General features: G+C 34.5%; 2 protein-coding genes and 1 pseudogene across 2 annotated transcripts; all 3 read left to right on the plus strand.

Moving 5' to 3' along the window:
• The first annotated feature begins 1,061 nt into the window (after positions 1-1,061).
• Positions 1,062-2,021, plus strand: LOC127222069 (olfactory receptor 1044). Its single transcript, XM_051183978.1, has one exon. The coding sequence runs from the start codon at positions 1,062-1,064 to the stop codon at positions 2,019-2,021; it is 960 nt and encodes a 319-aa protein (XP_051039935.1).
• Positions 2,022-9,773: 7,752 nt separating this feature from the next.
• Positions 9,774-10,885, plus strand: LOC127222070 (olfactory receptor 1044). The gene is made up of 2 exons (XM_051183979.1): positions 9,774-10,684; positions 10,879-10,885. Exons 1-2 carry the CDS (start codon positions 9,774-9,776, stop codon positions 10,883-10,885), a joined length of 918 nt encoding a protein of 305 aa, XP_051039936.1.
• Positions 10,886-21,973: 11,088 nt separating this feature from the next.
• On the plus strand, positions 21,974-22,906 carry LOC127222071 (olfactory receptor 5AL1-like; annotated as a pseudogene).
• Positions 22,907-25,978: the final 3,072 nt, after the last annotated feature.

Here is a 25,978-nt window from a genome sequence, read left to right on the forward strand (position 1 = left end):
TTGAAGTAATTCATTATTCTTTGAAAGGTACCAATTTCTACATGTACTTGCTAGTTTTTATGTAACAACACAAATGACAGTCATCTAGGAAAAAGGAATATTAAATAAATGGCTTCATAGGATTGACCTGTAAACAAGTTTGTACTATTATTAATTTTTTGATTGATGATTGATGTGGGAAAGACCACATCCCAATTGTATAGGATGGTATAACATTGCAGGTTGAAAAAGCCATGAAGAACACACCAGTATGTAGACACTCCCACTTGGTCTCTGTTACAGTTCTAGCTTCTAGGTTCCTGCTCTGATTTTGTGATGGACTGTGATCTGCACAAAAATGAAGAAACCAAACTTCTCTTCCAATGTTGTTTTTGGTTTGGGTATTTTATCTCAACAATATAAACCCTAACTAAGATATAAATTTCACAATATACATCTGTTTTAAGATAATGAATATATATATATTTTAGTGAGTTGAATAGTAGCTGTTACCACACAAAGGTATTTGTGTACTTTTAAAGAAACCCATTTTTTTACTAATGTATTTCTTAGAAGAATTTTAGAAAGAATAAAACAATTTGTAGGTTTTCATGAGAAAAAGTTTATAGTTTTAGAGATATAGTTAATAGATAAGAGAAGTATGAAGAATAAAAATGACAAATATCAATAATAAAAATATGTGATCTTATTTACATATTAAAAAGTTCAGTTATGAAATTTAGGCCATGTTAATAAAGAAAACAAAGATTTTCAACTTCATATGCAACAGGAAAATAATAAGTTCACAGCACAGCTCAACTATTCTTTTAGAATAAGACATTAAAAACCATGGGAAAGGACATCACTTGTAAATTGGTCTGTAATGAAATGTCCAAAAACAAATATAAGTGCTATTCCAGATAATACTGTATGGTTATAAGATATTGGCATATTCTATATAAATAAAGGCAGAGTGGAAAACACATCTCTTTTTAGGAGATAGTAAAGTACTACTTGTGACATGTAAAGTATAAATACATCATTCGAATTTTTCTTTACTCCTACAGATATCCTGAAGACTCATGGATCAGACAAACTGCACCCAAGTCACACATTTCATTCTTGTGGGTCTCACAGATCACCAGGAATTGAAGATGCCCCTCTTTGTGGTATTCTTATCCATCTATCTTTTCACAACAATAGGCAACCTAGGACTGATTCTTGTCATTAGAACAGATGCAAGACTCAACACGCCCATGTACTTTTTCCTCAGCAACCTGGCTTTTGTTGATTTCTGTTACTCTTCTGTCATTACACCCAAGATGCTTGGAAATTTTCTGTATAGCAAAAATTTCATATCCTTCAATGCATGTGCTGCCCAGTTAGGCTGCTTTCTCACATTCATGGTATCAGAGTGCTTGTTACTGGCTTCCATGGCGTATGATAGATATGCAGCCATTTGTAATCCTCTACTATATATGGTCACAATGTCCCCTGGAATCTGCATTCAGCTTGTAGTTGTGCCCTATAGCTATAGCTTCCTGATGGCATTGATTCACACTCTTCTCACCTTCCGCCTGTGCTACTGTCATTCCAATATTATCAATCACTTCTACTGTGATGACATGCCTCTTCTCAGGCTAACTTGCTCAGACACTCACTACAAACAGATGTCTATTTTGGCCTGTGCTGGAATCACATTCATTTCTTCTGTATTGATTGTTTCTATCTCCTACATGTTCATTATTTCTGCCATTCTTAGGATGCGCTCAGCTGAAGGAAGACGCAAAGCCTTTTCTACCTGTAGCTCCCATATGATGGCTGTGAGCATCTTCTATGGAACACTTATTTTTATGTACTTACAGCCAAGCTCTGATCACTCTCTTGATACAGATAAGATGGCCTCTGTCTTCTACACAGTGATCATCCCCATGTTGAACCCCTTGATCTACAGCCTCAGGAATAAGGATGTGAAAGACGCCCTGAAGAAAGTCATCGACAGTAGAAATCAGACTTCTGTCTTTAGAGCACTAAGAAAATAATTTAAATAAACAAACATAGACATTCACCCTTGGTTTTTTTCTTCAATATTAGTAAAGTGAGTGTAATGTCTTATACTTAATTGATGCTCAATGGAGATCTGGTCATTATAAAATGAAACATTTCTGTGTTGTTTCTCATTATTTTATTTTTTCATATAATATATTCTAATTACAGTTTCTTCTACCTCTTCTCCCAGTTCTTTCCCACCTCTCCTTCCATCTGTATTTTCCTCCTTCCTGCTCCTCTTTAGAAAACAAAAAGGCAATTAAGGGTTAATAATGAAATATAATAATGAAAAACAAGCAAATTAGACTAAAATATAACAAACCAACATAAGAGAAAGAGTACAATAAAGGGCACAAGAAACAGTTATAGATGCCTAAACTCACTTATTTTTGCCATGGTGATAATTTACCTTCTGAATGTTTGTCTTAATACACACAGAAAAATAGTATATTCTCCCTAGTAAGCCTATAGAAGTTATGTTTCCCTGCAAAAGATGTGCAGAAGATCAATTTAGTCAACATTCAGCGAGCAGTTCACAGGGCTATTTGACGTTGATAATCACCAGCACCAACTTTTAACAATAGATTTGCACACACATGTATAATCATTAACATATTACTTTGTTTCTCCAGATAAAAATGATATAGCCTATTATACAGATCATACTGATATTTTACCTTCAAAGAAAGTTTTTGAAATTATAATTACATTTTCCTTTCTCTTTCCTCTTTCCAAACCTTCCTTTTTATTCCTCCTTACTCTTCTTTAAATTCATAGCCTCTTTTTTCACTAATTGTTACTATATGCATATATGTATACTCATAAATATAGCAATCAGTCTGTACAATGTTATGTGCATACATGATTTCAGGACTGAAAAAATGTCACTGAACAATCAGAAATTCCATAAAAATACAAAATCGGAGGCCATAATAAACCTGTAAAAATAAAATGAAAATCTCTATCAAACTCCTCCCCCTCAGGACTCAAGAAAAATCACAAAAGAGAGGAGGGAGAAGACTAAGTAAGCAAGGACTTTTAGACACAAGAGACTTTGCTCATAAGTCTCCACTCATATCTGACAATTGATGAATTCTTGTAAGTGCATTTCAAATCCAATCAGTGAGTAAACGGTTAAAGCCATAACAGTTGTTTTTCTACTGCACCAGTAAATAGAGCATGCATGGTAGTTTGGTCTTTTAGTTATTCTGAAATGAACAGATATAGATAGATAGACTCTCTTATTTTTTAAGGCTTTAGTCTACCAGGACCCTGGTTTCGAATTATTGACTTTCTGGAAGTATGTATTCACATAAGTCATCATTTCTCTATTTCTGAAGTTTAATGTTCTGCTTTTCATAAATAATGTAAGAATAATTTTCTATAGTTCAACTAATTTAATTGTCAAGAATAATACAGATCATATATTTTCATCATGAAGGCATCAAAACAAATGTATATATCATAATACCTCTATTATATATGCTTTCTAAAAAGACTAACTGGAGAGAGAAAGGACTTAGACAGAGGAGTAAAGGAGAGAAAATTAAAGAGATTGATGGAAAATATATGTTCTGGCCTGTCTTTTTTTGAAAGGACACTAATATCATCATGAAATCACCAACTAACTCCATGATGTCTTCTAACTGTAATTGCCTCTTCTAGGTACCATCTTAAAATACTATTTTAAAAGGGGTGGAAGTTTTAGCACATAATGTTCAGGAAAAAAAAAAACAGTCTATTGGGGGATCAGTTTCTCTAATATATTAAAATCATGCTCTTTCCATGGTGTTTCCATGATCTGGCCAATAAAACACTCTAACAGATTATGCTTTGGATCATGCATTTAAGGAAGCAAATCAATATCAGAAACCAAGTGTCTAGTATAAGAAATGCATACTTATTGAGTATTTTAAAACAGCAAATAAACAGATAGGATTATGTTTTATGATCATCTGAAATAGATTCTTGGAACTTAGTTCTTCCAAATTATATGCAAATGTTAAGAGTTATCACAAGGTAATTTTTTGTTCTATGTAACTATTTTATTTTGTTTTTACTTTATTTTTAATGTTTTTCTTGCTTTTTTTTTCTTTATTGATTCTTTGTGGATTTCACACCATGCATCCAAACTGATGTTTCTACCCATTTCCTTGCATCTGTCCTCTGCCCTTGCAACTTTGCCCCAAATCAAAACCAAAAATAAAAGGAAAACCAAGAACTAAACAAAATAAGAAACCTTTCTTATTCTTTTTTTAGCAAAGATAAATATAGGCATTGTTACTAAGCAACAGAAATAATATAACAATGAAAATCAGGAAAAAATGATAATCCCCAAATCAGAATATTAAAGCAATAATATGATAAAAGAGTTTAAGATCTGTGGTTTCTACAAACCAAAGAGTTATATTAATTATGTCTCATCTACTTTGGGGTGTCCATGGGGCATAGCCTATTCTTACATCATTATTCTAAGTAGATCCTTTGGGATAGTGTCATTGATAAAAGCCCATAGTTTGTTGCTACCTAAACATTCCATGCAGAAGAAATAGAAACTCATGCTTTTCAAGTAAGTTCAACTAACAGGTTTTGACATTAATGACAAAATAAATATTTTTAAATTGAATACCATAATGGTATTTAGACTGAAACATCTTATGTGACATTTTCTGAAATAAAGCTAAAGTTTCTTCTTTTATTTTAGTTGTATATACACTTAATTGTACAAAAGATGTATAATTAGAGTGGGGAAAGATTTAAGAATTCTAAAATCTATTAAGTTATTTTGAAAAGGGTAGATACTCACAAGAAATATTATAATGTACAGCACAACCTCATTTCTTAAAATTCTGCCTTTCCATAATTATATTTCATTAGAAGAGCAATTGTAATTAGGGAACCAATATGTATGCCTAGATTTAAAACTCCTCTACAGTCATTTTATTTTTCTTTCTATTTTATCATGAGTATTCAACCCAGAATAAAATTTCACATGTATGATTGAAGGAGGAGCTTACTTCTATTTTGTATTTTACTACCTTAGCCAAGCAATTCTAAATAAGAATAAGGGACAAAATCAACAGTGCATAGCATCGCCCTAATTTAAGCACTCGCCTCAATTTTAATGCTATGTTATCATTATGATAAAAACACAGCTGACATGACAATGCAGACAGAGGGAAGCCACCAAGGTCTCAACTCTATAAAAAGAAGTACAGACACCTAAATAAAGCTGAGAGTAGAGACATAGTCTCTCCAGGAAACATCACACAAATTGGTTGTCCAGTATCAAATCTCAGTCACAAAAACATATGCATAAATCATTTTATACAGATTAAGAATGTTGTATTTGTGTATTTATGAATATAAATGTATAACAAAAATTAATGAAAGAGAAGCCATGAACTGAAAAAGCAAGGAAGCTTATATAAGAGGTATTGGAAGGAAGAAAGATAAATTGGAAATGTTTTCATAATGTTATAATACAAAATATATAAAAAATAATTCAAAATAAATAAATGAACTAACTATCATGAAGTAGATGCAGAGTGTCAAGAAAGTCTACTGGTGTAGAAAGCATTCATGATTTGTCTAACTTATATGCATTTTGTGAGGAACTACTGAGCCTCTATGTTGCAGGAACACTAGGAAAAGACAGGACATGTGTAAGATTTTCTCTGAAAATAATAGTTTTTTATGTCTTTGGTTCACTATATATGCACAATTATGTAAATATATGTACACACATATCTCTTTTGCACAGGACTATAAGTTCAAAGCAACTGATGAAATTTCTGGGTATAAGGAAATGTGATACGGTATTCCAGAAATTACCCCCAAGAAAACAAGAAATGGTTAAAGGGAACCCAAGTATGCTGGTGTTACTAGAGTTGGTGAGACTTGGGTGGAGAAAAGAAAACTGCTAAGCATACATAATGAAATCCTATGAGATGGGGAATATGCTGAACTTTTTTTTTTTTTTTTTTTTTTTTGCAAAGGAAAATGTGAGTTCGGTAAACTTTCAATATTTGGACAGCCATATTTCTATCTATGAGGGTATAATTTTGGATATTTTCATTTGTTCTGTGGTAGCTTTTTTCAATTTTTCAAGGATGGGTATCCCTGTGTAGCCCTGGCTGACCTAGAACTCACCTTGTAAACCAAGCTAGCTTCAAACTCACAGGGATCTGCCTCCCTCTGCCTCCTGAGTGCTGAGATTAAGGGAGTATGCCACCACAGGCATACAATTGCAATACTTGATCTTGGCTAAAAAATATGTTACTGTCAGGCAGATTTACAAAGTAAGGCATAAGTTTCTTTCTCTTATTTGAAAATGTTTCCCTAAATTGAAGATTGATAATTATTTATTCATATCAAAGCAAAAATATGAGACTAAAAATTTCCTTACTTTGTATTTTCTTCATGTACTTAAATTTTTATATTCCCATGCTTATTAAAGATTGTACAGAATGAAGTGTGTGTGTGTGTGTTTGTGTGTGTGTGTGTATGAGATGTTGTGTGTGTGTACATTTGGTGAGTACAACATGGCATATAATTGTAAAGGTAAGAGATCACAACTTTAACTTCTTTTCACCTTATTTCAAGACAGTTTTCTCTAAAGACGTAGATCTATCAAATTGAGCTAAACTGGCCACTGAGCTGCAGGCATCCTCCAGTGTCTGTTCACCCAGTACCTGGATTAGAAGTGAATATTGTCACTGTTCCTGGCTCTAATGTGTGTGTTTGAGATTTGAAGTTAAACTTGTCTCCTTGCTTGGCCAGTAAGAACCATCTCAAGAAATCCTATAATGCAATTCTTTTCTACAAAATAAATTGAAATTGAATATTATTAACCAAAATGTAGTAGTTGCTCTATAATCATCTCAAATTAAAAGAAAGAAATAATTCCTTCCCCTGACTCAGTTTTCCTGGTCTCCCATGGAAGACCTCACCCTCCCTGGGGAATAGATAGGGGGTGAGATGGGGGAGGATGGGAGGATGAGAGGGAGAGGGTACTATGATTAATATGTAAAATAAGATTGTTTCTAAATTAAATAAATTTAAATAAACAAAGAAACAATTTCACCATCTTAGACATTCAAATATGTTAGTCAAAAAATAATTGTTGTAGACTATTAGATAAAGATGTGTTATATTTGTGTATGTTGAGGAACATTTGTTTAATGATAAAAGATGTTACATTTTTTTTATGTTGCATTTCTTTAACTCTGTGACAATGTGCTACTTTACCTGTCAAAAGTACATGACTTGCCTAATGAGGAGTTGAGTGGTCAATAGCAAGGCAGGGGAAAGGATAGGCAGGACTGGGAGGCAAAATGAATAAAAAGGAGGAGAAATTTGGGAAAAGAGGGGAGAAATGAAAAACGGAAACAGGACACAAGGGGCCAGGCACACAGCTGCCCATAGAGTAACAAATAAAGAAAAGATAGAGAAAAATAGAAGAAGGTAAAAGCCCAGAGGCAAAAGGTAGATTGGGATAATATAACTTAAGAATATTTGGCTAGAAACAAGCCAATCTAAGACCACTCATTCATAAGTAAGAATAATCCTTAGTGTATTTATTTGGGAGTTGAGTGGCATGCCATCAAAGACCAAAGAGTAAACGAGTAAAAAAAATTACCAACTATAGAAACCAGGAACTGCAAGTAGTTTTTTTTTTTTTTTTTTTTTTGGTATAATGTTTCATGAAATATGATATTTATAAAGTCATTAATGTTTTTATCAAATTTGATTAAATTTTTCATATAGAGAGAAATATATTAAACTATGAGATTTGGTGGCAAGAAAAATGGATTATGGTATATTACCTTGAACAAAGGAAATAGTCTAAAATGACAAGCAAATATATGAAGACACTGTACTTAAAGTACCATACTGATGAATAACATTGATGTAGTGTGTATGCTTGTGTGTGTGTGTGTGTGTGTGCATGTGTGTATGCATGTGTGTGTTTGTGTGTTTGTGTACAACAGTCACAAAGAAAGTGACAAGATATTAATGAATTGACATAAATCAGTTGGGAAGCAATGCTCCTTTTTAATTAAAGTTATTTTTAAATGTATAAAGGCAATGAATTTAAGCATGTAATATGTCTTACATAGGAAGATTACATTATAACTGTATCTCACACAAAATCAAACAGAAACATTTTAGATATACAATTGAAGCAGTTACCCTAAATACCTTTGGATTATTGCCTATGCTCTTATCATATTATTTTACTCTCTTCTGTGTATCTTTCTTAATTATTATTTGCTGTTTTTTCTTTTTGTTGCTTATTGTTCTGTTTTAAGAGACTTATGAGACTGTATGTAAGGTAACCCAGCTTGGCCTTTCTATATATAAACCAGGATGATTTTCAATTCCTGATTCTTGCTGCCTTCACTTCACAAATTCTGGGAATACAGGCATGCATTATTACACTTGAATCCTTCCTTCTGACTATCTTTGTCTTGCATTTGTACATCATCTGCCCCCTTCTTAGAGTGTGCTCTGCTGAGTGCAGATATGCCACCATAGTGAGTATATATATATATATATATATATATATATATATATATATATATTTATATATTCATGAGATGCTCTGGACCTTGTTAGAAAGCCCATTTTTTAATTCTAGCTGTCTAACCTCACTTCAGATACTGAACCTTTTCAAGAATATTCTCCTTCATTTGTAAAAAGTATATGTCATAAGAGGCCAGAGTTAAAAAAAAAAGATAGAAATAAATATTCCTTAATACCCATTATGATGTCTGACATCATGCTACCCAGATGCATTTATAAGACTATTACAAACATTTGTAGGTGACTGGAACCTGTAGGATGAAGGTCCTAAACAGTGAGGTGTCAAGTGGGATGATCCAATATTGAAAGATAAAAAATACAAAACAATAGCTGGGATCAGGGTCTCTTGCAAAAAATGGTGATTGATTCCAAGCAAGTTATTAAAACATACAGCATCCTGTGAACTATTTGCGGTAGAAGGAATGAGCCAATTTTACAGAAAACTAAATTAGAAAAATTGCCAAGGAGAAACCTGTATGCTTCAGACATAGTTACCTTGGAACTGATAACTACAACCCAAGGGAAAGAGTTTCCAGAAAGTGTAGCCTTTAGTCCTTCCAGGCAGTGACTTCTGGTCTATTCTGGCCTTACTGAGTCTGTTTCTGGATAAGGACAAAGGACAGAATTCCCTTTGTCCTTTTATTAGGGCCTTTGAGAAAGCATAGGATCCATCTGACTCCCAACATGTAATTAGCTGTCATAATTTCTACAGGGTATGTAGTAGATATAGAAATGAAGAAGAGAATTCTGTATGTTTTCTGCAGAAGCAAAATGTAGCTTATGTCAAACAGATATGGTGATGGCATTGGGATAGATTCATTTTTGTATTAATGTTAACATTTTCTGATAAATATTTGTTTTAAATATTCAAACAATTAATGTTGACTTGTAAATAATCAGTAGCAACTTCACGAAAAGACTGAATCAGTGAACTGGATCTTATCCCACTATCAGTTTAGAGTAAGAGACATGTCTCCAAGAAAATGCCTCCTCATAATCATCTCTTGTTCTGATTCCAAAAAGGTTAATCAGTTTACAATTCAATTTGTTTTGTGTTTAAAATTCAATTGTGATTCACTACATTAAGATAAAATATTCTTATCAAATATTAGTTACATTCTTTTCTATTGATTTGCACATAGATTTCATGAAGATTCATGGCTTATATAAACTGCACCCAGGTGACAGAGTTCATTCTTGTGGGCCTCACAGATCGCCAGGAATTGAAGATGCCCCTCTTTGTGGTATTCCTATCTATCTATCTTTTCACAACAGTTGGCAACCTAGGTTTGATTCTGGTCATTAGAACTGATGCAAGACTCAACACACCCATGTACTTCTTCCTTAGCAACTTAGCTTTTGTTGATTTCTGCTACTCTTCTGTCATTACACCCAAGATGCTTGGGAATTTCTTATACCAAAAAAATGTGATATCTTTCAATGCATGTGCTGCTCAGTTAGGATGTTTCCTAGCTTTCATGACAGCTGAGTGTTTGTTACTAGCATCAATGGCCTATGACAGGTATGTGGCAATTTGTAACCCTCTACTCTATATGGTCCTAATGTCCCCAGGAATTTGCCTTCAGCTTGTAGCTACCCCCTATTGCTACAGCTTCCTGGTGGCACTTTTTCATGCCATTCTTACCTTCCGCCTCTGTTATTGTCATTCTAATATCATCAATCACTTCTATTGTGATGACATGCCCCTCCTCAGGCTAACTTGCTCAGACACTCACTACAAACAGCTGTGGATCTTTGCCTGTGCTGGTATTATGTTCATATCCTCTCTTCTCATTGTTTTTGTTTCCTATACATTCATTATTTCTTCCATCCTGAGGATGCGCTCAGCTGAGGGAAGACGCAAAGCTTTTTCCACATGTGGCTCCCACATGCTAGCAGTGACAATTTTCTATGGGACCCTAATATTTATGTACTTGCAACCCAGTTCTAACCACTCTCTAGACACAGATAAAATGGCTTCTGTCTTCTATACAGTGATCATCCCCATGTTGAACCCCTTGATCTACAGCCTAAGGAACAAGGAAGTGAAGGATGCTCTGAAGAAATTAATTATCAGCAGGAACCAAACATTTCTTTCATGAAATTAAGAAAATGGTTTGAATAAATAATAATGAACTGTGTATGCTCTATCTTTTACAAATAAAATACTATTAGCATATCTACTTATTAATACATTATATGTATATATAGAAAAAATGTCTTTCCTATATAGAGAAATTTTAAATGTATACTGAAATTTCATATATAAAACATGTGCAATAATTTTAAAACATTCTTTCATGTCTGAAATGGGAAATATACAAAAAAATTATTTTGATGGTAAGAATTAATATTGCTTTTTTGTCTGAGGGGTAAGAGAGATTCAATGAATTTGTAATATAAGATGAAGATAGAGACCCAGTGCACTCCCCAAGACCAGATGACAACAGCTGTTCTATTAACCATCCCTGCACTAATCCAACCCCTACCCTGCCAGCTCACCAGCAACCACCAGACCATTGTCTGCACCTGAAGTGACAGCAACCACCAGAGCTATAGATCCCACCTGTACTAATGAGAGGAAGAGATGAGTAGATGTCAGTGTAAGAATACATTCAACAACACAAAAAAGAATGTAGCACTACCAGAAACCAGTGGTCTTATAGCAAAATCTGAACAGATCAGCACAGATGAAACAGAAGGAAACTATTTTAAAAATAAATTTAGGAAGATAATAGAGGGCCTTAACAAAACAATAAATATTTCCTTAAAAAATAGAGGAAAATACAAGCAAAAATTTGGAAGAAATCAATAATTCCATAAAGAAAGCCAAGATAAAATCAATCTCACAAGTTTAAGTCTTTGAAACTGAAACTGAGGCAATAAACACATACACACACACACACACACACACACACACACACACACACACACACAAACAAAAGGAATTCTGGAAATGGAAAAGCTGGGTAACAAACACAAACTACACTTGCAAGCATAACAATGAAGATACAGGATATGGAAGAAAGAGTCTCAGGCATTGGCATTGAAGACAGAATAGAGGAAATAGATTCATCATCCAACTCAAAGCCACAAAATATATTCAACAAAATCATAGAAGAAATCTTTCTCAACCTAAAGAAGATAATGCTTATGAATGTACAGAAAGCTCACAGAACACAAATAGACTGAACCAAAAAAAAAGTCCCCTTGCCACATAATAATCAAAAGGATAAACATATAGAATAAAAAAAATAGAAAAAAAAAAAGAAAGAAAGAATACTAAGACCTGCAACGTAAAAAGGTCAAGTATCATATAAAAGCAGACTTCTCAGAATTATGCCCCAATGTCCAATTTCTTAATAAGAAGAATAAAAGCCAGAAAGTTTTGGGCAGGCAATATGTATGCACTAAGGGACCATCATGGATGTCAGCCCAGGTTTCTATACCCAGTGAAGTTTTCAATCACCATATATAGAAAAAACAATATATCCCAAGACAAAACCAGATTTAAACAATATATGTCCACAAATACAGCCCTACAGAAATTACTAGAAGGAAATACCTCAACTCAAGGATGTTAGCTGTACCCACAAAAATAAAGGAAATAGATAACCCCTCATCAGCAAACTAAAAGACAGGAAACATAAACCCTACCATCTAGAAAAACAAATGCAAATATAACAGGAATATTATTTCCAATGTCTTAATAACAATCATCTCAATTTCCCTGTAAAAAGACATAGGCTATCAGAATGGACAAGAAAATAAGATCTATCATTTTGCTGCATAGAAGAAACACACTTCAACCTCAAAGACAGATATTACCTCAGAGAAAAGGGTTGGAAAAAGATTTTCTAATTGAACGGATCTAAAAAAATAAGCAGGTATAGCTATCCCAATAGCTAACAAAATAGACTTCAAACTAAAATTAATCAAAAGAGATGGAGAAGGCCATTTCATATTTATCACAGGAAAAGTTCATCAGGATGAAGACTCAATTCTAAACATCTATGCCCCCAAATGCAAGGACATCCACATTTATAAAAGAAACATTATTAAAGCTTAAATCGCACATAAAACCCCATACACTAGTAGTGGGAGACTTCAACACCTTACTCTCACCATGGAACAGGTCTGTCAGACAGAAAATTAACATATAAATAAGAGAACTAACAGATGTTATGATTCAATGAATTTTTAACAGACATCTATAGAACATTCCACCAAAACATAGAATATACTTTCTTTTCAGCACCTCATGGAACCAAAACTAAAATTGACCAGGTACTCAGTAACAAATCAAATTTCAATAGATACAAAAAATTGGGATAACACCTGAATCTTATCAGATCACCATAGTTTAAAGTTAGAATTCAACAACAACATTAATTGCAGAAAGCCCACAAACTCATGGAATTGAACAAAGGTCAACTGAATCACACATGTGTCAAGGAAGAAATAAAAAAAAAACAAAAAAATCTTCCTAGAGTTCAATGAAAATGAAAGCACAACATACCCAAATTTATGGGACATTATGAAAGCAATGATAAGAAAGTTTATGACACTAAATGCCTACTACATAAAGAACATGGAGAAATCCCACACTAGTGACTTAACAGCACACTTGAGGGCTGAAATCAATAAAATAGAAACAAAGAGGATGATGCAAAGAATAAATTAAACAAAGATTTGTTTGAGAAAATCAATGAAATAGACCAACCCTTAGCCAAACTAATCAAAGACTAAAGAGCAAATATCCAAATTAACAAAATTGTGGGATAATGGTGTTCACTGTAAAGATTTGTCACTTATATTGGTTTAATAAAACATTTACTGATCAGCAGCCAGGAAGGAATTAAAGGTGGGCCTATAAGAATAGGAGAGTTCGGGGAGAGGAATGCAAAGAGAGAGTCACTGGCCAGACACAAAGGAAGCAAGATGTGATTGCCACACTGAGAAAAGGGACCAAGCCCAGTGGTTAACATAGACAGGAAATATGGGTTAATTTAAGTTGTAAGAGCTTCCAGTAATGAGCCTTAACAATAGGTCAAACAGTTTATAATTAAATGAAAAAATAAGTGGAATACAGATATGATTGGATAAAAATTGAATAAAATTGGATAAAAATATTGAATCTACTCTGAAAAGAAAATAGAGAGGCTAAAGATATCATTAACAAGGCAGATTATTGAATACTCTCTTTAAAGCAACTAATAGCTTTAAATATTGTACATTGATTAGATTGTATTAGATATATTGTATACAAATGTTGTATATTAGTACAAATTTGTGATTATTTGTGCTAAAACATACAGTACAAACATTTCTAATATTGTTCAAGGTATTATACTTATACAGCTCATTTAACAAAGTAATATAAATTTCTAGTCCTTGAAAGTTATTATTATCAACTATATAGGATAAGGAAATGTAATTTAGTAATTAGTCAACTATTACATTTGAACTTGTAATGAAAGACCAAAAAGTAAATTTAAATGAAGGACGGTCTGACCTGGAAAGCTAACCAATATCTGTTCCTTGGAATTTGCTAACTTCCTCTCACCAGGCTCTGAGATAAGAAGAATTCATACTGCCCCTCCTTTCCTGTGAGTCAACAGGTGGTAAATAGGGTCCTTAGGAAACAAAGAGATAGCTGCAACTCTGGTTTGCCCAGACAAAATTAATTAGCACACCCTGAGGCCCTAAGGTCTGTTGACCCTAATAGCAGACCATGGGCCTCCAAGGGTCTTGTACTCAATGGACAGAGGATCCCACCCCCTCCCTAAGCTTGTGGGTTTGCCTTTAAAAACACCTGGGCCCAAGGGACAGGGCTTCTCTCTAGCCTGCATGCTGGAGGAGCCCATTTGCCCAAATGTTTCCTGTTCGTTAAAGCCTCTTGCGTTTTGCAGCAACTGGACTGGATATTGAGTTCTTGGTGTATCGACCGAACCTGGAAGACTACTCATTCTGAGGGTCTTACAGTAGCCACATTAGCTGTTTACAAGGTTAAACAGAACTTTCAGTAAGACAGGTTGTCTTTAAATGCTTCAGAGATCTACAGAATATAGCATTTAATATGTTTCAATAATGTAGCTTATTTTTTATGATAATGAGATATGTCTGCTCCTGGAAGCACCAATCTACTTCAGAGAAAATGATGGGCATTGAAGAATCTTCACATGGAGTTTACATTCTTTATGGTAAAAGTAAGCCACTTGGCAAGAATATGCCCTTGCCTCAACTGCTGGCAGTATACTGTCCAAACTGGACAAATAGGACACCAAAAAGAGTGACTGAAAACATTGCCAAGACAAGGTAGTCCAGGCTTTCGTAATATCCTGCTTCATAGAAATGTCTCTCAGACATGCTAGGACTATAGGACAGAGATGGATGCCCAACATTGCAGAGCAAGTTTGGGTGACTGTTCAAGCAACCAGCTGTTTCTATCATTTTCACATTTTTTTGAAAGATGTTTGCTTGCATTTCCTGCTTACTCAATTAATATTATTTCCTTCTTGGGTCTCTGAGGTAGTTGAAGACTAGATAGTTTTCCTTGTTTACCAGACTCAAAAGAAAAATTCATTAAATAAATGTAAAATATACAATGGTGTGATAAATAAAAATATAATTTGATAGTAAAAATTAAAATAGAAAGTAAATTAGGTAAAAGACTTTGCACTCACCAAGACAGAATAGAAAATGGAATATTTTCTCAGAATTTGTCAAATTCAAATGGGTTAGACATTGTTGGGCTATACATATTGTATATAATTATTGTACTTATTGCATATAGTTTTTCCTATGTTAGTTGTACTTTTCCTTTTTGTATTAGACAAAAAGGGAAAATTGTGGTGATATATTGTTTATAATTTATTAAAGCCACTGGAGATCAAAATAGCAAAGCAGCTGTACTAGTAAGCTATAGAAGCTGGGCAGTGGTAGTACACAATTTTAATCCCAGGACTCGGGATTAAGAGGTAGAAAGATCTTTATTAGCTAAGGTCACACTGATTACACAAAATTGATCCAGTCCTAAAAGAAACAGCTATGCAAAAGGGATCTCAGCACCTGAGATCACAGGCTTTTAATACCAGCACTAGAGAGCTATAAAAGATCAGAGCAGGATCTTCAGTAGTCAGTATCAGACATTAAGTCTCTTGCCACAATGAGGAGACAATAGAGTCTGAGTGAATCTGAGGAGCAGTGAAGCTGGGAGCAGGCTGAGAATTTCCCTTTCAGCACCTGAGGTAAAAGTAAGATCAATTGGCTTGGTTGTTTTGCTTCTCTGTTATTCAGCTTGAAACTTGAACTCCAACATGTCTCTGGGCCTTTTCTTTTTCATCCAACACTGGATCCTTCTCCTTTCCTGTTTATAAAGACTTGCCCTTCTCCCATTTCTCTGATCAGATCACTTCTACCATATTGTGCTATTCTCTACATGATTGTAAATGTTTATATGGGCAGACCTAGAACTCACAGAAATGCTCAACTACCTTTTGACTTCAGTACTCTTATTCTGCACTAGTAATATTCCACGTGAAAAGCAACACCCAAAATTTTTCCTCTTCTTCTAATTTATTGAATAAATACATGAAATTCTAAAACAGTCTCGTCTTTATAAATTTAGCAAACTGTTCTTATTGGTGGCAGTACTACTAAATTCTACTTCCATTTATGTCAAGGACTGGACAAAACTCTATATTGTCATAGGTGTCTTTAATGGTCCTTACAAAGTAACTCATTAAGTAAAATATTTAATGTGACTTTTAGCATATTCTATATAATTACCATTCTATTTTTCAAAGTATTATGCAAGGATAGAATCCCTAAGGAACGACAACATTTCTTAATAAAATGTACTCATATTAGTAAAAACAATAAAGACCATGGAACCAGTAGCAAGGAATTATATTACCCAGGTGAATCAAGCATTTCTTACAAAAGTATGCTATAGATAGCATGACAAAATGTAATGTGGCTTTGTGAAAGAGCATCATGTTTCTGTTAGTAGTCTTCTATAATAAAAAGGATAAAGTAATTTTTAAAACTATAAGATTATGCCTTGCATTATTTTAAAGAATTAGTACTAATAGTAAGAGGAGACATAGCAGTCCTGCAGACAATAAACTAGTTACTAACACTTGTCAATATAAGCTCTGAACTCACACCATTTTCCATTATATTGAAAGTCCTGGAAGCATGCAAATGAACTTGGTTGCCATACAAACAGTGAACTCATAAAGACTCTGAGATAATGCAAAATATGTCTTTTACAAAGATCTACAACCAAACCTGTTCACTATTTGCCTAGAGATACAGACACAGAGAAAGATATTACTCTTACAATAATAACCAGTAAACTTCCTTTTCTAAAATTAATACTGCCACCCTCTCTTGGCAGCACATACATAATGTGTGAAAATATCTTACTATTAGGCAAAAGACTTTTTTCTTTTTCTCCATATGAAGAAAACTTGTACAATAGAAACTGAAAATTCGAGTCATATCATCATGCTTTCAGGATAAACCCAAGCCCAGTGTCACTTAGTGGTAGTGCACTTCAGTTTGTCCATCTCTTAACCTCTGTAAGTCAAATAAAACCTAGTTTGTAATGAACAACTTAAGTCTCATGAATAACATGGTATCATGTGCCTAAGTTCTCAGCCTCTCCAAGGGCCTAATCCTTAGTCAGAATATATGCTCTAAGAAGACAAATAATTGCCTACTCAAAAAAAAATTACTACTTTCCTCCCAAATCATAATAAGTTTATCTTCATTCTCTTCAGGGTTGTAGCAAACCTTCATATGAACTTGTTTCTTCTATATTTGAAGATTTACACACATGCTGTGAGACACAGGCTCTGTCTGTCAAACCAATTGGAAAACCTGGATTTGTAGCCTTTTCTTGATGATTTGTTTGATCATTATTCTGGATCACTAATGAATCAGGTATTTTTTTAAATTACTCAACAGGTAGCAAAATCTATATAGAATAAGAAGATAAAAGTCACCACCAAAATCAAATACAAATTTTAAAGGTTAATCAATATGTTCCTTATCTGAACATCAAGAGAAATATCAAAGGCTGACTTATATGCATATGCTGAGATTATTAAACTACACTTGGCATTCTTAAATTTTTACTTTTTACTTAACAGTAGAATTTCTTTTTCTCGTGTTACAATTATTACTTAATCTGTGGTATATTAATGATACTTAGGACTTTGTCATAAGATTTGATTCACAAGAATTTAGAGGGTTTAAAATCAAAAGAATGGCAGGGCTGAGAAAATAATGAGCTTTCTTCTGTGTTCCAAAAATAAGATGTAAATTTTAAGTGACTGCTCTATTGCGAAGGAGTTAGATAAGGATTTAAAACTATGAGAATTATATTTTACAATGAACATTCTTTTTGTTTTTTTATTTTATTTATTTATTTTTTATTTTACATGTCGATGTAAAGTGGCATCAGATGAGCCCTGGATATCTTTCTTCCATGCCAGAATTTGAGGAGCCAGGCTGGCTTGTCAGTGCTATGTGCCTGTCTGAGCATAGAGGGATCAGATGAGTTATGGATGTTTTTCTGCCAGCCCAGTGTACTCTATCCAGCAAAATTCTCCATCACTATAGATGGTGAAAGAATATATTTATTGACAAAGCCAAATTTTCCCAATACATATCTACATATCCAGTAATACAGAAAGTTTTGGAATGAAAACTCCAACCCAAGGAAGACAACTACTCCCACAAAGATATAGGCAACAGGTAATCTCACTACACCAGAAAGCAAGGGTAAAGCAGGACAAATATATTCACAATATCACTTCCAATACAATACAAACAAGTATTAACAATCAATGATCCTTACTCATACTCAACACTATGGGTTTTAACTTACCTATAAGAAGACACAGGCTAACAGAATGGATACAAAGACAGAATCCATCCTTCTGCTGCATTCAAAAAACACATCTAAGCTTCAAAGATAGACATTACCTCAGGGTAAAGGATTGGGAAAAGATCTTCCAATCAAATGGACCCAAGAAGCAAGCAGGTGTGGCTACCCTAATATCTACCAAGTTAGATTTCAAACCAAAATTAATCAAAAGAGATAAAGACGGTCATTTGGTATTCTTTGCAGGAGAAATCCATCAACGCACAGCCTCAATTCTGAACATCTATGCCCCAAATACAAAGTCACCCACAGTAGTAACAGAAACGCTAGTAAAACTCGAAACTCACATAAAACCTCACACACTTATAGTGGGAGACTTCAACACACCACTCTCACCACTAGACAGGACTACCAATAAGAAACTCAACAAAGAAACTAAAGAACTAACAGACCTTTTCTCTCAACTGGTTTAACAGATCTATATAGATATAGAACATTCCATCCAAACACAAAATAATATACCTTCTTCTCTGCTCTACATGGAACCTTCTCTAAAATCGACGACATACTAGGTGGCATAACAAACCTCAACAGATACAAGAGAATTGGAATAGTCTCCTGTATCTTGTTAGACCACCATGCTTTAAAATTGGAACTCAACAAGAACACAAATCACAGGAAACCTGCAAACTCATGGAAACTGAACAATGTGCAATTGTACCACTCCTGGATCAAAGAAGAAATAAAGAAGGAAATTAAGGACTTTTTAAACTTCAACGAGATTGAGGGCACAACATACCTGAATTTACGGGACACCTTGAAAGCAGTGCTACCAGGGAAGTTCATTGCACTAAGTGCCAATATGAAGAAAACAGAGGACAGTCACATTAGAGTATTAATAGCACTACTGAAAGCCTTATAACAAAAAGAAGCAAACTCAACCCTAACAGAATTAAGGAATAATGATTTTTCAAATCCCTTCCTGTCAAAGTTCTAACTCACATTTATGTATGGGGAATGTGTTAAATCTGAAAAACCCAATCAAATTGAAGGCTATTTTTTCACAGCATCAAGGAGACAGACATTGAGACAGATGAAAGTCATAGTCCGTAGTTTCTGCAGATATCTCTGAATCCTAACAGTATGGATTAATTCTCCATATTCAAAGAATTAATCTCCTAACTAGCGCTCCCCTCCCCCTATGCTCCTAATTTGCTTTGAAGATCTTGTTCATTTCCCCATCTCAGAGTGACCATGTCTGTCTCTCTTAGTGTCTTCCTTGTTTACCTATCTTTCCTGGTGGTATAGATTGTAGGCTAGTGATACTTTGCTCTATGTCTAAAATCCATATATGAATTAATCTCCATACTTTACCTTCAGGTTATGCTTTCTGATAGACCAGTTTCAAACTTTTAGCTTTACTCTTCTGTGTCTAATAAAATTGTATCAGTCTTACCAGTCATTTATATTCCTTATTTCAGAATTTAAGTGGTCTAGTTTTCTTTACTGAAGTAAGATGAGACAGTAATAATTATCTGAAAATTACCTGTTAAAGGATTCTTAATGTTTCTAAGGATGAATCTGTCATCTATTTGCCTATCTACCTATTATCTATAATCTCTCACTATTTTACAATATATTCACTTATCTCTAACCTATATATAATGAGAGGGACCATTGATCATGTATGCATATATAATGATATGTATTATATATGAACATTTTTGCTCAAAGCCCTAAAATTGCTTATAATAGATAGTCATAGAATATCATAGTGTAAAAGAATACTATGTACAGATTACCATAGATAAGATAGTCTCATATTGAAAAGTATAAGATGAACAAAAATGTTGGAGATATGACAGTGTTTAATGGTTTTTAGAACTGAGAAAAAATTGTACAGTACATTAATACAGACCCAGCAGAAGGATGTAACTTTCTGTGAGACATCCTAAGATGCCAAAACAGTAATTTATACATTTATGGAAAAATGGGAATACAGTTTATCAAGTATATCTAGGTTTCCATAACAAAAATATTATTAAGAAAATTATTGATTGCTTATTAAGCACTCATGTAACATTATCATTTTTCCAGAAGAAATAAATGATTTCATTTCTACAGATCTATTCATACATACTGATAGATCTATATAATGACCAATTGGTATGCAAGATGATAGTGTCTCTCCCTAGCTCCCTAGCATGATGAGTATTACAACTAGGCCAGTCCTTTAAAAATACAAAGAATATTATACAGACAGAGAAGGTTTTATATATATATATATATGTATATATATATATATATGTATATATATATACATATATATATATATATATATGCCTTTACATATGGTAACAATTAATGAAAAATGTCATGGACTTGAAAAAGAGCAAGAAATAATACATGGAATGGTTTACAGAAAGAAAGAAAGGGAAATATGTAATTATAATTTCAAAATAGTAAAGTAATCAATTAAAACATTAAGAAATTGTGAAAAAAAGAGGCTTCTAACCTAGTGGTGTCTTTATAAATTTTTGTTCAATTTTTAGACTAGAGGAAGATATATAGTTAACTGCTATACCTATGCTTTCAATCTGCAGTGTGTGTGAGTGTGTGAGTATGTGTGTATGAGTGTGGTTGCCTAAAATCTGTTAGGCCATAAGACAACCAAATGTTCTTCATTTGGTTATTAAGGAACCACTTGGAACATATGAAACATCAAGAGCCCTTTAGGTTCCCAAGCTACTAGCCTTTGACAAGTCCTAATAAAATAAGAAAGTCTCTGAGTTTGGGAAATGCTTCTTAACATTTTAGACATTTTCAAGATATCATTTAAGTTAATCTTTTCCTTTGTAATTCAAAATTTCAAAACAAGCAACCCTTCAGGCCTTTACAAAAATCAGTGATTCTTTTGCTCTCAAGTATAGACAGGGATCTGGTGTAGTATTGATTATTATTTCTGCTATGAGTGTCTTCATGGTCACAGAATCTCTCCTAAGCATTGCAGATTCTGTATCAATAATACTTTGTCTCAAGGCCTATACTCTGCTATTCATCATTGGTAAGTATTTCTATGCAAAGAAATTTAATGTATATTTAAGGTTATTACCTAGATTCTCTATAGAACAGATTTTTTCCATAGGTTTGCTTTTTCCAGCTTAATGTGTATACAATAATGCAAGATTATTTTTTCCAGTAATAAATCAATAAAAGTAGTGTTGAACTTATGCTTTATTCCCTGAAGAATATCTATTCTTTGAGTTCCTATTTAGACCATGTAAAAATTAACATATAAGTAAAACTCTATACAATGCAAACCAGAGTTCTCTTTTGAGTAAAGGTAGTATGTTTCATTCTTCTCTTTTAATATAAACGTGGATTGCTTCTTACAGAATCAAGATCACTTAGAAGGTACCATCTGGAGGTTGTGATCATAAAACATATGGCATGTACTGAATGGCCAAAGGCAACCATTCAATGGTGACAGAGTTCATCCCTCTTGGGGCTTACAGAAGATCCTGAATTTCGAGTATTCTCTTTATGATCCTTCTCATCATTTATTTGTTTAGTGTCATGAGTAACCTAGGATTGGTTTTGTTAATCCAAATCAGCCCTCAGCTTCAGACCCCATGTATTTTTTCCTTAGTCATCTGGCTTTTGTTGATTTTCATTATACCTCTTATGTCACTCCAAATGCTCTAGTGAATTTTTTTGTTTGTGTGTGAGATTAAACGCATAACATTTTATGGATGTGCACCTTAAGTGTGTTTCTTCACCACATTTTCTGTGTATGAAGTTTCCTGCTGTCTGTCATGGCTTATGATAGGTATGTGCCATTTGCAACCCTTTGCTCTATCATGCCAAGGAGACGCTGCTTCCAAATAGCCACAACCACATACTTTTATGTATTCATCACAGCACTTATTCAGACAGTGACAACATTTCTTTTGTCTTTCTGTGACTCTAACCTAGTGAACCAGTTCTTCTGTAAGGATATTCTTCTCATGTCTCTAGCTTGCCAAGTCAAGGAACTAATGTTGCTGAGCATGGCAGGGTTCAACATATGCTGCTCTCTCCTCATCTTCCGCATATCCTACCTATTCATTGTGTCTGTAATCCTAAAGAAGCAATCAGGGGGAAGGGAGGCAGAAATCTTCTTCACCTGTGCTTCTCATTTGTCTTCTATTACCATATACTATGGAACAATAATTTTTATGTACTTACAACCTGAATCTAGCCATTCCCTAAATACAGATAAATTTGCTGCTGTTTTTTTATGTAGTGGTACTACCCATGCTAAATCCATTAATTTGTAGTTTAAGGAATAAGGACGTGAAAAGTGCATTAAAAAGAAATTTAGATAAGATTCCTCTGAGTATTAGTAAATGATCCAAGTTGCTAGTGAAATAACTGAAGCAATTAAAAAATAAAAGCATTGTGTCTAAATTTGCCTGGGATCACAGTGATAAGTGTAAACGCTTTTCCCTTGGGCTTAATAGCTATCTATCTATTTATCAAATATATATTTCATACATATTTGATAAATAAATATATATATGTCTGTGTGTGTGTATGTGTAACGATCTCACTCTTACTTTTATTTTTTTTTCTGATTGAATAACATAATCTTTTTGATGTAGTCTGTTTGCTTGTATTCTTTTTTTATTTAATTTTATATAACAAAATCCAATTAAATGAAAACAAACATTTATACACAATATTTGGGAATTTGGGCGTTGTTATTTCCAAACTACTTCCTGCTGGTAAGGGGTGCTGTCTTGGGGGGATTCGAAGAAGATTCAGATATCCTGGCTGTAGTCTGTAGGGCTGTTTTGAATGTAGGATCAGCTTGTACTCTGTTTAAGGTGGTCTGGCGTGATCAAACCACATTAGTCTGGAAGGATTCCACATCTTTTCATTTTCTGTGGAAACAAAAAGAGAAAACCTTTTTCCCAGTAACTTGTCCTTCAACTTAAATTTTGGAGTCAAAGCATTTTTTTAAAATTTAATTTATTATTTTACATGTCGATCCCAGTTCCCTGTCCCTTCCTTCCTCCCTCCCTCATGCCCTCCCTTTTACCCTCTCTGCCCTCTCACATGCACTCTAAACACCCTCCCCTGCCATCCCCCCACCCCAATTCCATATGTAGGGAAATGCCATCCAGTTGGGGTCATGTAGATCTGACATGTCCTGTGAAGTAGGGACTAGGGCTTCTCTCCTGTCTCTAGATTAAGGCAGTTATCCCTCCATGGGGGATATGTTTGCAAAGTCCTTTTATGCACCAGGGATACATCATGGCTCCACTGTCTGAGGTTTCTTAGACTGCTCAGTCCTTCTGTCTGAGACTCATGTTCAGGGGGGCCTGAGTCAGTCCCATGCTGGCTTCCCAGCTATCAGTCTAGTGGCCCTTAGCTCCTCCTTGTTAAAGTAAGCTGTCTCTATGTGCTTCTGCCACATGGTCTTGTCCTCTCCATCTACTTCTGGGTTCTAGTTCGACTCAGTGTTTATGTATAGGTGTTTGCTCCTGTTTCCAACAGGCATTAGTTGAGGGCTCCATGGAGAAGTTAGTTGTTGATCTCACTCTCCGGGAAGGGCATTTATGATAGCCTTTCCACGGAAAGTGAGATTGTTAGTTGGGAGCAGTCTTGTAGTTCTCTCGACCTTTCTTTGTGTGCAGTTTTATCTTCAAACCAATATTGGCTCCCTCTTTTATGTTCTCTCTCTCTGTCTCTGTCTCTCTCTCTCTCTCTTTCCTATCTTCTATTCCTAACCAGGCTCAATCTAACTGGTCGCACAGGTTTTCCTTTCCTCCCTCTCATTTTCTCCTACTTCTCTCTCCATTCACTGTCCTCCCCCACTTCACCTGAGCTCTGGGGGACTTGTCCCTTCCCAGTTCTGTGAGGGACTTTATATGAATCTCTTAGAATACACCTTGTATCCTAGTTCGTCTGGTGATGTGAATTATAGGCTGGTGATCATTTGATCTAGGTCTAAAATCCATATATGAGTGAGTACATACTGTGTTCCTCTTTTTGTGACTGAGTTACCTCATTCAGGATGATTTCTTCAAGTACCATCCACTTTCCTGTGAATTTCAAGATACCATTATTTTTTTCTGCAGAGTAGTATTCCATTGTGTAGATGTGCCATATCTTCATTAACCATTCTTCAATTGAGGGGCATCTAGGTTGCTTCCAGTTTCTTGCTATTACTAATAGTGCTGCTATGAACATAGTTGAACAGATGTCTTTGTTGCATGGATGTGAATCCTTTGGGTATATGCCTAAGAGGGGGATTGCCGGGTCCTGTGGTAAACTAATTCCCATTTTCCTGAGGAACCACCACACTGATCTCCAAAATGGCTGTATGAATTTGCATTCCCACCAGCAGTGGAGGAGTGTTCCCCTTTCTCCACATCCTCTCCAACATAAGTCTTCACTGGTGTTTCTAATTTTAGCCATTCTGGCAGGGGTAAGATGGTATCTCAAAGTTGTTTTGATTTGCACTTCCCTGATAGCTAAGGATGTGGAGCATTTTCTTAAGTGTCTCTCAGCCTTTTTGATTTCCTCCATTGAGAATTCTTCTTCAGTTCTGTAACTCATTTTTTAATAGGGTTATTTGGTGTTTTGTTGACTAGTTTCTTGAGTTCTTTGTGTATTTTGGAGATCAGCCCTTTGTCGGATATAGGGTTGGTGAAAATCTTATCCCAGTCTGTGGGCTGCCGTTTGGTCTTGTCGACTGTGTCCTTTGCCTTACAGAAGCTTCTAAGTTTGAAGAGGTCCCATTTATTAATTTTTCCTTTCAGTGTCTGTGCCTCTGGAGTTATGTTCAAGAATCAGTCTCCTATACCAATTTGTTCAAGGGTACCTCCTACTTTCACTTCTAAGAGGTTCAATGTGGCTGGATTGATGTTGAGGTCTTTGATCCATTTGGACTTGAGTATTGTGCATGGTGACAGACATGGGTCTATCTGCAGTCTTCTACACACCCTCATCCAATTGTGCCAGCACCATTTGTTGAAGATGCTGTCCTCACCCCATTGTAAAATTTTAGCTGTATTGTCGAAAATCAGGTGTTCATAGGTGCATGGATTAATATTAGGATTTTCAATTCGATTCCATTGGTCTACCTGTCTATTTTTATGCCAATACCAGGCTGTTTTCAGAACTATAGCTCTGTAGTAGAGCTTAAAGTCAGGAATGGTGATGCCTCCTGAAGTTCTTTTATTGTATAGGGTTGTTTTGGCTACTCTGGGTCTTTTGTTTTTCCATATAAAGTTGATTATTATCTTTTCAAGGTCAGTGAAAGATTGTGGTGGGATTTTAATGGGGATTGCATTGAATCTGTAGATTGCTTTTGGTAAGATTTCCATTTTTACTATGTTAATCCTACCTAACCAAGAGCATGGGAGATCTTTCCATTTTCTGGTATCTTCTTTAATTTCTTTCTTTAGAGTCACA

This window comes from Phodopus roborovskii, unplaced genomic scaffold (assembly GCF_943737965.1).
Source record: "Phodopus roborovskii unplaced genomic scaffold, PHOROB, whole genome shotgun sequence".
Taxonomy (NCBI): domain Eukaryota; kingdom Metazoa; phylum Chordata; class Mammalia; order Rodentia; family Cricetidae; genus Phodopus; species Phodopus roborovskii.

Bases quoted from the DNA above. Each gene is read 5' to 3' on its own strand.
- LOC127222069 (XM_051183978.1), top strand. From the start codon at position 1,062: ATGGATCAGACAAACTGCACCCAAGTCACACATTTCATTCTTGTGGGT.
- LOC127222070 (XM_051183979.1), top strand. From the start codon at position 9,774: ATGGCTTATATAAACTGCACCCAGGTGACAGAGTTCATTCTTGTGGGC.